The sequence below is a fragment of the Canis lupus genome, chromosome 6 (assembly GCF_003254725.2).
Source record: "Canis lupus dingo isolate Sandy chromosome 6, ASM325472v2, whole genome shotgun sequence".
Taxonomy (NCBI): domain Eukaryota; kingdom Metazoa; phylum Chordata; class Mammalia; order Carnivora; family Canidae; genus Canis; species Canis lupus.
In genome coordinates, this window is record NC_064248.1 from 10,953,389 (window position 1) to 10,970,172 (window position 16,784).

At 42.9% G+C, this 16,784-nt stretch overlaps 1 protein-coding gene across 1 annotated transcript in view; it reads right to left on the reverse strand.

The window, feature by feature from the left end:
- LMTK2 (lemur tyrosine kinase 2) overlaps positions 1-16,784 on the reverse strand; it is an 84,020-nt gene that overhangs the window by 8,537 nt on the left and 58,699 nt on the right. The window contains exons 8-11 of the mRNA XM_025426215.3: positions 10,623-10,707; positions 9,266-9,387; positions 4,786-4,935; positions 148-3,130 (exon numbers count right to left, since the gene is read on the reverse strand). Coding sequence (XP_025282000.1) covers positions 148-3,130; positions 4,786-4,935; positions 9,266-9,387; positions 10,623-10,707 — 3,340 coding nt within the window. The remainder of the gene's footprint in view (positions 1-147; positions 3,131-4,785; positions 4,936-9,265; positions 9,388-10,622; positions 10,708-16,784) is intronic.

A 16,784-nucleotide genomic window follows, 5' to 3' on the forward strand; every position in this document is an offset into this window, starting at 1 on the left:
GGAACTATAACCAACCCCAAATTCTTATTTATGAGGAATCATAAACTAGTTGGTGGCCTCGAAACGGCAATCAGGAAAACAAAGCACCCTCTATTTCCTAACACACCTTGGAATTTCCTAATATGGCAGTTTAGAATTAACAGGTACCTGGTCAAACAGATAGACTGTGACATCGTCAAAGAATGTCACTGCCTTCTTTTCTTTTTTCCAGTCATCTGGGAGCTGCTCAATGGCAACAGTGGCTGAGGGTTTCAACAGGCTCCGTAAGTGCCGCCCATCCTCATTGCTGAGAATCACAGGCACAGGGTGCTCAGTCTCATCCTCTGACTCGGAGCTGAGGCTGTGCAGGTTGAACGCCCGCAGGTCCTCGTCGGAGTCGTCACTGTTCTCATCTTCCTCGTCTGCGTCAATGCCATCCTCAGAGAGGTCAAGCATCCCTGACACACCAAGTTTCCCCAGGTATTTCCCTTCAATATCTGGCTCCTTCAACTTGGGGCCCTCGGCATGGCCACACAAGGACTTCTCCACCGTCAGGTCTGATGGGCTGCCAGAGCAGAGGGTGGAATTTGTGAAGGCGAGGAGCTCGTTGGTGTTGGTTCCAGTGGAGGTGAGTGTGCAGGGGCACTCCTCTTGAGCCTCAAAGTCATCGCCACTGCTCAGCTCAGAGTTCAACATACTCAAGGGACTGCCAGCCTTGTCTTCAGAAGCAGGTGTCTGCTTGGAAACATCAGTTGGTGCTGCGTCCAAGGTTTCTCTAGACTTCAGGTGACTGGGATCTTGTGAGGCAGGGAGACAACTTTGGTCTGGCTGGCAATGGTTGGTTTCCAGGCAACTGTCCTTGATGCCATGACTGTGCTCTGGAATGACTGGCTCAGGCAGGGGAGGATCCGTCACCAATACCAAGGGTGAGGCTGGGGGTCCTGGGACCCCCTCAGACTTCTTATCGGGCTCAGAGTCATTATCTGAGAAGTAAGCAGAGTCTCGGTATGAGCTCTGAGAGCCAGGTGCAAAAGTCTGCGAGGTCACTTCTGTACCTCTGTGGCCATCAGCTGCATCTGAGATGACGATGACCGGTTTGGGAGGCAAACTACCATGACTGTCATTGCCCACTGTGGCAGCCTCTGAGGCGGAGGTGCCGTCGGGAGCAGGGTGCAGAGTCCACTCAGGGGACTCTAAGTTCTCTGTCTCGTAGCCACTGTCTGCAGGCTTATCAGGGGGCAAGAGTTTCTGAGGCGTGTGAGAACTTAAAGAACCCAGTAAGGCTTCATGGACATCCACTGAATCCAGAGAGTCTGGGGTCTCCACAGACTGTTCTGAAGTTGGAATGGGTGTTGACAAGCTGTCTTCTAAAAGGCTGTCTTGACTGGTCGAGTCCGACGAGAGGGCAGACACCAAGCCCCCCTCTTTTGTGGCATCTTTACAATGCAGCTGACTCAAAGTCTCCACAGCTTCCACGTTTTTCTCCAGCAGGCTATTACTATGATGGTCTTCTGAAAGCGTCTGGTTTTGTAAGTTTTGTCTCAATTCTGGAAGACTACTTCCTATACTCACCTTATTGGCAAAAACGTCATTAACAAGAACTGAGTCACTTTTGGTCAGTCTCAAGGCCTCCTGACTTTGGTGGGTCAGGTCGTGAGACATGTTGCCAATGCCACATGTTTTGGCATCAGTGGAGGGAATTACAACTGTGATGGTGACAGAGTCTGGTTTGATTTCCTGGCAGAGACAGTCTTCATGGATACTGACATCTGGGTACGTGGGTTCTCCCTGCTTCAGGAGCGGATCTGGAGGTACATGATGAGGTGTTCCTTCTGTTTCAAGAGAGGTAGGAGGTACCTGCACTTCCGGGGAAGACTGTGGTGAGGTGTTTAAAGTGTTGTCCTTGAACACACCACCTGTGTCTTCACCCTTTGTGCTTAGGTTTTCCTGCAACAAAGAAAAGCCTGGTTTATTTTCAGCAAACTTAACTTCAAGATCTAAAGAATTTCTACGTGGAGTTTCTAATATTGTTTCAGTGAAACCAGCATTTTTAAGTTCTGTTTGAAGATCATTTACATGTTCTTTGCTAGACAATGAGTCTTTTAGTAAGTTTTTCTCTTGAAGAAATAAAAAGTTTTCTGACAATTCTTGAACAGTCAGTGGATCAAAATTATCTTGGTGCAAAAGGTTTTCTGATAAGCAAAGAGGCTCGCAGTCAAAAAGCTTACGGGGCTTTTCTTTCTCAAAGTGGCACGCTGTTACTGACTCTCTGGAGGCATCCAGACTTGAACTTAAAGCGGTCGGCTTCAAGTCCGTTTGAACTCCGTTTAGTTCCATTAAATCAAATATTTTTTGGTGACTGGGTAGATCCTCTGATTTGTCCAGATCATTAAATATACTGTTGAAAGGGCTCTCAGGACCCCTGGTAACATGTATGTCCTCAGGTATGCTGGAATCTTTGGGGTCTGTACTGCTTTGGAAGAAATCTTCATCTGTACTCGACTCTTCAAATTCAAGATTCCTGAGTGTCAGAAACTGGGACGTCTCATCACTTATCTTCTCTGGGTTATCCATCTCAGTTGTGAGCAGTGCCGGCGGGTAATCAAGCTCCAAGTTGCTACCACTTTTTTCTTCCAACTGGATGTAATAGTCGCTTCCAACAGAAAGGTTGTGGGCATCAAAAACAGGAACCACTCCGGGGGCCCCACGGGGGACATCCTGGCCACTGTCGTCTTGTTTCCCTGGTCCAGGATCTGAAAGTGAACTCTCAAAAACCTCAACTGGAAAGAAGATGCTTGTGTAGGACAAGGCTTCATCTGCGGGGCCCCGACCATGCTCGTCAAAGTGGTCATGCTTAGCTGCCTCCCACACATACTCAAAGCTCAGGCCCTGGCTGGTCTCAGTTACAGTGAGGACTTCCTCCATCTCTCGACCAAGCCGATCTCTGGCAAAATGGTCGAGAATTGGGAATGCAGCATTACTTGAAGTGTCTCTGCTATTTGTATTTGGTTTAAGAGCATTCCACTGTTGTTCAAAGTCAACTTCTGAATCCCTTTGGCTTTGCATCCGTAGGTAAGTGAGCAATCTATGCACGTCCTCAGCTGCTGGTCTCTTGTCTGGTGACAGCCAGCAGAACTGTAAAACTTCATACCTAAGTGACAATGGAGAGGTAATTAATGGACTGATGAAAAACTGCTTTAAAATAAGAAAGGGCGGCACCTGCGTAGCTCAGTGGTTGAGCATCTGCCTTTGTCTCGGGATGTGATCCCAGGGTCCTGGGATCCTGGGACTGAGTGCCTTATCAGGCTCCCTGCAGGAAGCCTGCTTCTTCCTCTGCCTATGTGTCTTTCATGAATAAATAAATAAATAAAAATTTAAAAAATAAATAAATGATTAAAAAATAAAATAAGGACTTCACAAGGACTCCTAAGCCAACTCAACACCTCAAAAGTTTCCATGCTATAATCACTGTCAACCACATGAAGGAGCTCAGTTCATGGTGAAAGAGGAAATGAAGAAATATAAAAATGTGGCCTACTAGTGTTTTGTGTTCCAGGACATTTCACAGAATCAGTGTCTGTCATTTGTTCTGGTGTTTATCCAGTGACTTAGCCCCAGAATTTAGAAATAGTTTTAACATGATCTCCTCTTTAAAAAATTACCACACATGTTCTGTGTAGTAAAGAACACACTTGTCTTACATTTTCAGATTTACTTCATTTTGTAAGAATTCTCAGAGACAAATGCTGTTGTAACTAATCTCTCACTATTTCCCCCAATAAAAAGTAACACTGTGATCTTATGTAGCACATGGTTTCCTTAGATCAGAGAAGAGGCCCAAAGTGGAGAGAAGCAGTAGAAAACAAAGTCCACAGAGGCAGCAACCAGGAGCTAGGTCTTCCAGGAGTTGACTGAAAACAGCCACACCTTGTTTTTAAAAAAACGATTTTATTTATTTGAGAGAGTGAGCACGAGAGAGGAGAGAGAGAGAATGAGCAGAGGGAGAGGGAGAAGACAACTCCCTGCTGAGCAGAGCCTAATGCAGGAAGACCCCAGGACCTGGGATCATGACCTGAACAGACACTTAAACAAATGAGCCACCCAGGTGCCCCACAGCCAACATCTTAAGCTGGTGCCGTGAACAGCAGGGAAGACAAAGATTTAATACTTCAAAGTATTAAGTGTATAGAGTACATTTAGAGGACATTAGGTTCCATTAATCTGGATGAAAGGGTTCTCGCTGAAAGGGGAGCTGAGCCAAGCCTAAGTGCAGGGGATTGCCATGCTTCAGAGGCAGTGCATGCTGGGCACACAGTGGTTTAGAGGCTTAGAAAGAGGTGAACCTGATTCTAATTGGCAATAAAGAATTAGTCCAAAGACTCATAAGAAATAAATATATTTTGCAAATGTCACGTATATTATGCAAATTAGCTTCTCCTGCCTATTTAAATATTATCATTTCTATGTTGTCTCTTTTCTTACATATTAGGTATCACTTACAAAAACAGTTTCATTTTAAAACAATTCCACAATAGAAAACTCCCTTCATACTGACTTCCCTAATTAGTTCAGACTTCACACTTTTTTCTTACTGCATATAATTCATAACTTCCTACCTGTCCTATACATTTTTTTTAAATGTTAAATTTTAAAAATTGATGTTCATCTAAAATCCTTTGTGAATAATATACAAATGACTGCTTTTTGTAACATTTACTGTTTAAAAACAGGGAATATATAACTGACACCCACAGAAAGATTTCCTTATCTTTTGAAGACAATAAAATATAAAATTGGGTTACCCACCATCTGTCGGAATAAGGCTGCTCCAGCTGGGGCTTAGGGAGTTTTGTGTCTCTCTCTCGAATCACCTGATTGAGAACATCTAAGTTGGAAAGGTTGGAATAAGGCTGAGCAGCATTATCAAAAAGCTCCCAAAGTGTCACACCCAAGGACCTGTGGAAAAAAGAGAAGTTATTTCTTCCTCTATTTATTTGTTTGTTTGTTTATTTTCTTCCTTTCTTTAGATGTCAAATTTTTTAGCACCAACACTTCTATTTGTACACTCATTAGGGGCTTTAAGAACAAGGTGTATACTGAAAAGGTTATTAAAGACAGCTCTTTAACATGATTTTTAAAAAGAGGCATTGTCTATAAAACAAGGACAAGTATGCCTCCTATTTATGACTGAGTACTCTAGAAGTTTGGCCAATGCAAAAAGAAAAAAAATTGAACAGATAACAGGCATAATTATAGAGAGCAGCTAATATAATTATCATAGAGAGGAGCTAATGTAACTGTCAACTTTGAAACTCAAGAAATTATTTGAAAGATCATTAGAATTATTTCAGAGTTCAACGAAGTGGGGAGATACAAGATAAACAGCCTGAGGTGGACAAAAAAATCCCATTCACCTAATGGTAGTAAACACCAGAAAATATCTAAAGCAAACTTTTAGATAATTAAATAATCTCTTCTTTGGTGGGTCCACACATTTTTTGTTGCAATGATTCCATAGCGCCATTTGTCACTATGATAGAGAGATTTCTTGCCATCATTCTGCCACCTACTTGTGTGCCAGAAGAGGCCATCCACTGAGCCTCTCAATGTCTCTAGGGACACGGCTGTTACCACAGTTGGGCAGGAGTGCCCCTTCCCAGTGCCAACTCCCCATGTGTGTTTGTCTCTCTCTCTGTGAGTGCTCTGTCGTCATGGAAACGGTCTCCGTGGCTCAGTCCCAGGTACCAGCCTTCCGTTGTGTACTAGCATCTCCTAGTCACTGCTCTGGCTCCTAAACCTGACTGTCCACCTGTGTCATCTGGGAATACAGAGCTACATACGACCTGCTCCCAAGGACTTGCAGTTGGTAGATCAGGTGTGGCCAAGAAACTGTACTTTAAAAGTTCCCTAGTGATTCTGGCATCCAGCCAGGTTTGGGTATTGATGGTTTACATGACTTGGCTCGGTAACTCCAGAATTCTTGTTTGAATAAGCTGTACTGAATAAACCAGTCTGTTATTTGACATTGTATTAGTGCAACATAACTTAGAGTTCATTTCTCTAAACTTCATAAATCAGTGAAAAAAATCAGCATATTCAGTATCTAAGTTGAGAGACCACCTCTATCAGAGGAAATAAACAGACCCAAATTTCACAACTCCATTCAAGAAAGAAAAGACATCTTCTCCCTGGCGCAGATTTGTCAGAGGCAGAGGGCCATCCTGGATACAAAAGAAGTTTAAGACATTATTGAAGCCTTAAAAAGGGAGTTTACAATTTAACTGAGGAAAATAAGAAAATCACATGGAACACTAAAGACCACATAATGAATGGCACAATGAGTGTTATTGCTGCCATGCTTGGTGTGACCTTGGGCATTTAACTAACAACCTGCCTCAGTATCTCCAAAGCCCTGTTTTAATTCCTTTCCCTCCCCAAAAAGGCCTATTCCCAGACTAAAACCCTGTCCAGCCCCAGCCCACTCTGTTCTTCAGAGAACACGAAGCACAGGCTTTCTCAACTCCCCACTTCCCCAATTCTAGCATCTCTGTACACACCCTTCCCATTCCTCAGGCCACAGAGAAGGATGAGATACATCTCCTCCTCAAAATCTGTCCCTGCCCTGTAGCTCTCTACTCCATGTGGTGTCCTGCCACCAATTACTGCCTCTGATCCCTGGCTATTCAATTCTTCCCCTTGTACTGGCTCCTGGGTCCTGGAGTCCCACCAGCCTCTCCCTCCTGGAGTTACCTTCTCTTCCACCAAACTATGCCCCTCTCATTTACCCCTGGTACAGGGTAGGTGGCTCTTGCCTTGGGCTGCAGTTGGCCCTACTGCCAGCCCTACCTCCAGATACTTCTCAAAGTGTCAGCAACAAGGGGTGGGAACACAAGCTAAACTCTGTCTCTGGGAACACAGGCTAAGCTTTCTGGCTCAACACCCTGCTAGGAACAGTGAAAATATGGATGAAGCATAAAAAGTATCTTTTTAAAGGCATCAAAGACAGGAAAGCAGGGACTTGCCAGGAAAATCTCTAGAACTTGAAGATGTAAGGAGAACACTAAAACTACCTCTGAGCTGGTGCCTTTGCTAAAGCACAGAAGTTGGGCTTTTGCAGTTTCTGTTTACAAGGCAATGCAGGTGGTAGCGGAGGTAAATAGGCCAAAGCCCTGGGTCTGCCCAAGCTAAGGGGAATCACAGAGAGACTTCCTCACAGCGAGATTAAGCCTGCCCCCTGCATCCCTCCAGGAGTCTGAAAGGCAAACTGACTCGGCACTGAGGAGCTGTGAGTTAGTGTACATGTGTATGCATGTTTGAGTGTGTGTGTGTGTGTGTCGGGGGCACACTGGCCCCTAACAAGCTGTAACCACAGAGCTGGCCATTGACTGTATTTGCGGACTGAATTCACATGACCTGGGTGGTCAAAAACCTTGAGCTGAATACATGAAGCCCTGTAGTAGTAGAGCTCCCTTACACAGCAGGATACTCCCCAGTATCCGACACAAGCAGGTAAATGTGGATCCTCTCTGGAGGAATGCTCCCCAACTCTAGGTTTCCAAGATCCTCACCCCAAGGAAACAAGGCACCATCAAGAATCAGCAAGATCAACTCCACCAAGACCTCAGATACAGGAATCATCTGACGCAGATCATAATCCAATCGTTTTAAAAATGCTGGGGCATGTTTTAAAACACCAAATAGAATTCCTAAAACTGAAAAATCAATAGCTGGACTATATAAAACTTAATAGAGAGATTTAACAGAAGAATAGACACAGCTGAAGAGAGAATTTTTAAAAAGAGAAAGAATTAGTGGCTGGAACACAGGTCTCAAAATTATCTAGAGTGTGGCACAGAGAGTCAAAGAGACAGAATATATAAAGGAGAGCTTAAGAGACAGAAGGCAGAGCAGGAAAGGATAGCACACATCTAAACAGACTTTCTAAAAGAGAGAAAGGGAGCAGAGGCAGTATCTGAAGAGGGTAAGGGCTGAGAACACCACCAACCTAAGGTCTGGGAAGCCAAATAAATCCCGAGCAGAAAAACATAAGAAATCCACACCCATACACGTCATAGTGAAACTACAAAAAATGAAAGACAAAGAGAAGAATTTAAAAGCAGCCAGAGAGAAAAGATCACATTACCTTCAAAGAGCTTAGGTAGACTTACAGCTGACTTCTCAATAGCAACAATGGAAGCCAGAAGACAGTAGAATGATCTCTTCAATATGCTGAGAGAAAGTAACTGTCCCCAAGTAAAAATAGACTTCAAAAATGAAGATAAAATAAAGGTATGTTTAGATCTACAAAAAACTGAGAGTCTGTTACCAGCAGGCCCTCACTCTAGGAAATTCTGAAGGACATACTTCAGACAAAGAAGGATGATCACAGATGGAAATGTCTGAGATTAAAAAAAAAAAAAAAAAAAAGAATGAGGAGCAAAGTGATTTAATTATGTGGATAAACCTGAACAAAAAATGCTAAAAAATAATAACGATGTCTTGTGAAGGTAAAAGAAAAAAATACCCAACAATAAGATATAATTGTGTATACGTGTGTGTGCAAGTGCATGTGTGTGTGCACGCATGCACGTGTGTGGTATATGGTTAAACCAAGTTAAGCATGTTAAAGTATCCTGAGATCCTTGTATTGATCAGACAGAGGATCAAAATATGAACTAAAATGAGACTAAAATAAGTGGAATATACATGTTATAACTTCTAGGGCAACCTTTAATAAAAGTACAGGAGTATCATATACAGCTTCCAAACTAACAGGAAAAAGCAGTTTAAAAAAAGTAGTCCAAAAGAAGACAAGAGAAAAGGAAAATAGAAAAAGCAGAATAATAGCACAAAAAAATTTATATATAAATTAAGAAAGCTGTAACAGAAATCGTTAGTCAAAGACATAAACACATTTTTTCCAACTTTCATTAAACTGATCTCCTATAAATCACAGTATTACATATTGGTCCAAACCTCTTCTTGTTTTTTTCATTCACTTCAATAAATATTTAAAATGTCTCTTATACTGTAGGCCCTACAGTAGCCACAGAAAAAAAGCCGAGTTCCTGCTTTTATGGACCTTATTACTGTTGAATGGGTAAGAGAAAAGTTAATTATTACCATCGCAATTGTGATAATTGATATGAAGTCAATAAACTTTTTCATACCATCAGGCATTTCTGTGTTCCTACATCTTAATTATTTTTCCTCAAGTACTCAAGGGGAAGGAAGTTAGGACTTTGCTACACAAGAGAGGCTAACAAAATGGTAAATCTATACATACCAGATGTTACTATACTTAGTTTGATCTGCAGTTAGTAGTCTGTCTTGAAAGCTGGTTACTAATTCTGGAGCGGTCCATCGCAGAGGGAAAATTTTTTTATCATCTGTTTCAATATAATCCTCCTGTTTTGTCAGAAAGCATACAGGATTTTAAATTCTATTACGCTTGTTAATGAACTTAATGATTGAACACCAGGTCATTCTCAGAAACACATACTGAACCTAAAAGATGAATCAGAAAAAGTAGTGGGAACGAAGAGAGATTTTCTGGGCAGAAGGTGGGTGAGGTTTTCTCTGAAGCCTCCTGGGCTTCGCAAGCTGCTCTCTGAGCCATGAACGCTTACTCAGTCAGCCTTCCAGGAAACGGAAGGTACGCCACGTCTAATGCACAGAACATGGTTTCTGACTGAGCAAAACATCTTTTAAAATATGCTGGGCATTATGCCCCGAGTAGCATGGCAGTGCCTAAGGTTAATGAGTAAGAGCACAGACTGGGCTGTAAGTCCATGCTCCATTACTTACCAGCTAGCTAGCTACTCTGGGCAAGCAACAGATGTGTTAAGCCTTTTTCTTTATCTGTATAATAAGGATGATACAATACCCTTTTATGGTAAGGATTAAATGAGATACTGTCAGCAACTATTTCCTTGTGCTTGGTACACATCAAGGGCTCAAGACACGAGAGCTACTATGTAGACACATAACCAACTTATATTTGCATGTTTTAGTTACAAAGTACTATGAAAACATGACCCCTGTGGTCCTCACAAGAACCAGTAAGACAGAACAGATATGATCCTCATGTTATTGCTGATGGCATAGAGCCAGGACAATCACCTTCTCTGCTCTAAATCATGCTATCTCATTCAGTTGGGTGACATAAAAATAAATGAAAACCTCATCTACTTCTTATCTTGTTTGGGGATAAGTTTATGGCAGAGTTTAAAGAATGTAAATTCCATGCTTACTAAATCTGACCCAGAATTTTACTGGAGAAATGCCGATTTCATCTATTTTATTATACAGGTGGGTCATGATTACTGCCCATGTGTTCATACTAAAATGTATTATATACCATCAGACTATATCAATTATTCTGTGTAAAAAGTCTTACTTTTAAACAAAGCCTTTGGAAAGCTGTCACAAAACCTCAGCACAGAGCCACTATGCAGACAAACCACACGTCAGAAGCCAACACTTCTGTTAAAATGACTAGAACAAACCACTTTCCAGAAAGGCCACAATAACCAAGATTCTTGCCCCCTCTTCCACAACTAGAGTGGCATTTTGTGATAGGACCACCTCATGACTATGAAATTAAATCAGCTGTAGGAAAGAATCTTTAAGCCTTGGCTTACCTTGTACCTGCTGAATCCTATTCCGTAGTCTCCCACTTTCACATTCAGGTCTGAGGTAAGAAAACAGTTCCGCAGGGCTAAGTCACTGAATACAGAAAGAGCGAAGTGAACACAAGTGTGAAGGGGAACCCACAAACAAGCAGGACGATGTCACCCCAAACTGCTGTGAACAAGGCTTTCTCTATGAAGCAGAGTGGCATGTTCAGCTCTCTGCTCAGTAATGTCTTAAAATTCTTTTTTTAATGGAAAAAGGATTAAATATAATATTTTTCATTATTTAAGTCCATGGAAATGATCAGATTTTTTTTTTTTTTTTTAACAAATAACTGCTACACAGCAGGGCATCTGGATGGCTCAGTCGGTTGAGTGTCTAACTCGTGATTTCAGCTCACGTCATGATCTCAGGGTCCTCTGGCTCCATAACACTCAGCAGGGAGTCTCTGCTTCTAGATTCTCTCCCTCTGTCCGCCCCCTGTGCTCACTCCTCATGCGCGCACACACTCTCTCTAATAAATCTTTTTTAAAAAAAAACAACTGCTAAGGTTAAATACAGACCACATTTATACCTTGTGCTGCACTGATACCAGATTTATGGCCCATTTCCTAGTGTTTGAAGAGTGACCAAGAATTTTTAAATACTATAGGCTGAACTATCTAAATAATGTTTTACAATAACCTATAGTACTTGCGTAACAATCTAGTGGTAGTCTATTTATTATAAAGAGAAATAAAATTACAACTTCAAATACCCAAAACTAATTATATTTAAAATGTTGTTTTTTTAACTTCTTTTTCAAAGATATGGGAGCATTTTGAGGAGGCACTTTCCATATTACTTGGCTTTCTTGCAAACCCCACTTCTCTACAGGGAGGTAAGGAGCACATTTTCAGGACTTACTGAAAACAATTTACATAGTTTATTTAAGAACAGATTAATTCTCAAAAACACATGTTGAAAAGTAAAAACTACTTTTTCTGAAGGACCTTTCCATATAGACAACAGAGTAAACACTTTGGATTTCGTATAAGCCCCTTTTTATCTTTCAATCTTTCAATCTTCTTGATTTAAGTTTATTTAAATCAAGTTTAAGTAAAATTGTACTTAAGTACAATTTTAAGTACTTAAAAGTTTAAGTAAATTTAAGTAAAAATTTAAGTAAAAAATCGGGTACTTTAAGGTACCCGATTTATAGTTTCAGATCATAAAGTTATCAAAAACTCTCCATAGTCCAAAACTCAAAATGTCTGTCTTTATAGGACTGTAGAAGACAACAGCTCAAATTAATGATTAAATACTTATTTTCAAAGATTTTAGTTTCTGAAGCTTACATGCCTGAAAGAGGATGATGATGAGGCTAATGACGACAGCAGCTATCACTGATGTAACTCAGTGACAGCCTGGCTGGCACCTAATGACACTGATTCAATCATATGTTCATGGCTAAGATTTGCAAAGCACTTCCTTTACACTGGGCAGTTCTCTAGCTCTATACACATATTAACTCATTTAATCTGCATGACGAACCTTGGAAGTGGATACTCTCTTATCTTTCCCATTTACAGAGGAGGAAGCAGGTAGAGGATCAAAGTAACTTTGCCAGGGCTGTAAAGCTAGCAAGACGCCGTCCCCACCAGTAGTTATCAAGCGCCGATGCATCAGCAATTGGCAAGCGCTGGTCTGGGCATATGGTTGGTACCCAAGGAACACATGCTGGTGTTCTAGATCTAGACATCCAGTTGGTTCTGTTCAATCGTATTTACACTGGGTTCACTAGTGGTAATTTTTGTGGTGCTCTCCTCAGAAGCCCTCAGGCCTCCTGTGGTCTCTGGGAGCAACAGAGAAACTTCAAATTTTAAGAAGAAAACTGGTGTCTCTTTTTTTTTTTAACTGGTGTCTCTTTTGGACTGAAGGGAGGCAAGAGGGAGGAAGAAGCAGTATACTCTCTGAGGGCAGAAAAAGGGAAATGCTCTCAGCCCAGTGGCATGGTCCACTGGTCCAACAGCTCAAATAGGATGGTGCCGCGAGTTCTGCCAACATGGCTCTGTCCCCAAGCAACACTGATGGGCATTTCCAGAGTCTCTAGAAACAGATCCTTCTTAACCTTGCCCACATCTCTCTCCTAAGACCAGAATTAAAAGCTGGGTGCCAGTATTCCAACAGGGCCCTGTGTGTTTATCACCTGCAGGCAGGAAGCAGCCTGAGCACTTGGCGCCTTCCCCTTGGGTCATCCAAGCAGCTAAGCCTTGAGCAACTCCTAGACTGCCCTGCTCTTTCCCTCCCTCCTCTTCGCTCTTACACATGTTCAGTGCGGTTCTTTAGACACATCAAATGTGAAGGTTACGGAAAAGGTGAAAAGTCACATAAGCAAAAGGCCTTTGACTTTCACTGTAAAAGGCTTAATCCTAAAACTCTAACACAATCCAACTGATGTTCTCAGGGCAGGGGAAAGAGGAACGCTTCTCACCACTTGAAAACAGAAGTAATGAGGACAAAAACGAGGGTGGGACTGGAGGAGCTTCTTCTAAACCTGCCCCCTTAAATCCACTGCATGTGTGCCAGCGCCACACACAACACAGGGTGGGAAGTGACAAAGGCCATCTTAGAACTAGTCTCGGCTCCACTGCTCAGAAGCTGTGTGACTCTTGAGCACGACTGTTGCTCAGAGATTTTAAATTCGAGGAAGAAAGATTCACCTCCATGTGCTGTCTGGGAAGGAAGGTTTGGTGACACGTGGCATCTGTGACTTACAATGTCAGGGGCCTGTATGGCCATTCAAGCTATTTTTTTACACCGAATAGAGTTCTTTAATTTTCATTTTGAGTCATTGGTGATCACTGTTGTTTCTTCAGCTGTGAACGCATGGCTGATGCTGGGGAGATGGATCTCACTTCGTTTTATACTGTGTGCTGTGAAAGTGCTAAATTACTTTGTGATTATGAGCAAATTTTCTATTTGACAAAGCCCTGCTGTGGGATCTTAATGATTCTTCTGTACCAGATTGTTCTCTTACAAATATATATGTTAGAAAAATATGCACACTTTCAAATAGAAGAGGGTGAGGCTTTTTAGCCATAGAAATCACTTTAATAAGAGCTGTATGATAAATTGTTGAGCGAGTATAAATATTTTTACGTCTATCAGGGTTCTTATTTGGAAGGGTGCTCTCACCATTCCCCTTGTTGAAGAGAGTAAAGTGGTTCTAAATGTTTATGAAGGATGTGCGTGCTTGCTCCGGAGGTCCCAGGAAAAGCAGGCCCCTCCCAGATCACTCGAGAACACTGGCCGCCTTACGGGGACTGAACCCACACTTTCTTTCATGAAAAAGATGCAGATGAATTACTTTTGTGTTATATAGAAAAACAGCAAATACACGTAAGTACCTGCAAATATATGTAAATATTGATATACGGGGTGTCTGTGTGTGGTCGCAAGGCCTGTAAGCAGGTGGGCGGGGCCACCCTGGGGCCGTCGGGTCAAATGTGAACACGTGCTCTTCATAACTGCGTCACTCTGGGGCTGTCATGACTGCTGTACTTGACCGTTTCTACTGTACACTTCATTTGCAATCTATTTTTAATAAACTTTGTATGTATTTAAAAAAAAAAAGAAGCCGTGTGACTTTGGGCAAATCATTGAACACATCAGAGCTTCAGTTTACTCACAAACAGGGATGTGCTGTAAGGGCTTACTCACAAGGTTCTGTGAGGATAATATAAAGCAAGAGATGAAATGTTCTCAAAATTTTAAAGCACTATCTAGTTCCAAGATAATATAATTTGATTCAAAATTGGTGAAAACAAATATTCTCTGAAGCCCAATAATACACAAAGCTAGGGCAGCCCCGGTGGCACAGCGGTTTAGCGCCATCTTCAGCCCAGCGCGTGATCCTGGAGACCCAAGATCAAGTCCCACGTCGGGCTCCCTGCATGAAGCCTGCTTCTCCCTCTGCCTGTGTCTCTGCCTCGCTCTCTCTCTCTCTGTGTCTCTATGAATAAATAAATAAAATCTTTAAAACACACACACACACACACACACACAAAGCTAGAGAAGAGAAAAACACAAAGGTGTCACTTAACAACACAGGTAATTATTGACGTCAATGGCTGCTTTTGGTCAGGAAACACAAACATACCCAGTATATTCTTCCTTCAGGTTGAAAAACAGGTCCATCAGGGAGGCTGCCAAATGATCCAGCCTGACAGCCTCTGGCTCAGTCCCCTCAGCTACAGCAAGGCCATCACCTGCGTCTGCACAGTCAATGACCACAGGGGCCTCAGCCGTGGAAGCAGGGCAGACAGATGCTAGAAGTGAGGATCCACAGATCTCAAGAGCTCCCCAGCCTGACTCACAAGGAAGCATTACTACTTGTTCTCAGCTCACGCCAGACCTAGAGTTAACCCAGCTCCAGCAGGAATGCTTGACCAGAAATGGCTTGGTGAGGCTGGAGCCATTCCCAAAATCGCCCACACTTCTATTCACGTTACACAGGCTTTCCCGAGCAAGCAGAGTTCCTGATAGAGAGAGGCATAGGTGGAGGGATACCTGGGTGGCTCAGCAGTTGAGCATCTGCCTTTGGCTCAGGGAGTGATCCCAGCATCCTGGGATTGGGTCCCGCATCAGGCTCCCTGCATGGAGCCTGCTTCTCCCTCTGCCTGTCTCTCTCTCTCTCTCTCTCTCTCTCTCTGTGTCTATCGTGAATAAATAAATAAAATCTTAAAAAAAAAAAAAAAAGATTTAAGAGAGGCACAGGTGGGAAGCAAAAGAACTGACACTGCTAAATATTCTCCTAAGGCGTGGTAAACGTTATCTAAGTCCTCTCGACAACAGCACTTCAGGATAAAAACTATCTCCAATTCATAGAAGAAACAGGTTCAGAAGGATTAAGTAACAGGGCTTATCTTGGTAAAGCTGACAAGAGGTGAATTAATAAACTTGAACTCCTACTTTTTGCATTGTTCACCAGACCGCTCTGCTGTTGGCAGTCATAAAAGTTAAAAAAAATCACTATGGGTTTTGAGGAATTGCCATTTACCACTCAAAGATGGGATGCAGCTCAAAGAGATACAAGCTCAAGGTGAAAATGAGAGGACTCTGATAGGGTACAAAGGACAGTTTTGACAACTTTCACCCTGATTTATTAGGCCAGTCCTTGCTAGTTGAACGAGACTACATTTACTAAGCACCTCCTGCATGTCAGGCACCTGTTAGGCTTCGGATGTACAGAGAACACTCAGGCTGTGAAATTCTGGGTGGACGCAGAGAAGGTCTGTGGCTAGAATGTGGGCCACCACCCCTGGCCTGGGTTTCGAGGGCTGGTAATAAAATGGGGACAAAGCCTTTGGTTCTCAGTTTTCTCCAGGGCTGGGCCAGAGCTGACATTGAGCTAGACAGTCAGGTTTCTATGGGTTTCAACCTCCCAGTTATGGCTTATCTCCTCACTGTATACATGATCACAAGACTGGACAAAATGCACAAGGAAGCAGTCTTCAGGTACTGGACAGTGAAGACCCCAGGGTTCTGATCCTGAAGGAAAACAAAATACCAGAGGTGAGCTTCACATATGCTCTACCTTTCTGTTTAGGGTCACTTTCCAAACCACAGCACAAAGATACAGAGCCCAGAGAGCAACAGCCTCCCTGGCTGGTGGAAACAGAGGCTGCCAGAGAGGCTGATTGTAGGGCAGGGTAGAAGAAGAGAGAGCAAGCTCAGAGACCAAGCAAGCACCCCAGAAATCTACGTGAGGGTCCCTCTGAGTCTTGTCTGCGGCCGACTCCTGAGCTGGGTACATACGTACCCTGGGAGACAATAAGGAGCTGACAAGATACTCCACAGAACTGGGAAGACTGGTTAGAGTGGGGAGACCTCCCTTAACATCCTGGTGACAGCCCTCAAAGTCCTTAGAAGACAGTTACTGTGATACAAGGCAAGGGATCCTCTAGGCCTGTCCTAAAGGTGTCCATACCAGGATGGAGCTGAGCTGCCAATTAAATACTTTCCAGGATGCAACTGCACACTCTTCAAAGTGATAGTTCTCACACTGGGCATATACTGGAATCACTTGGGAGGGAAGTGAAGACACAACGGGCCTGCAGTGGAGTGGCCAGGAGTACCTTCAACCCCCAGAATCCAAGCCTGGCCTAGAAGGCTGCACCAGATCAGGG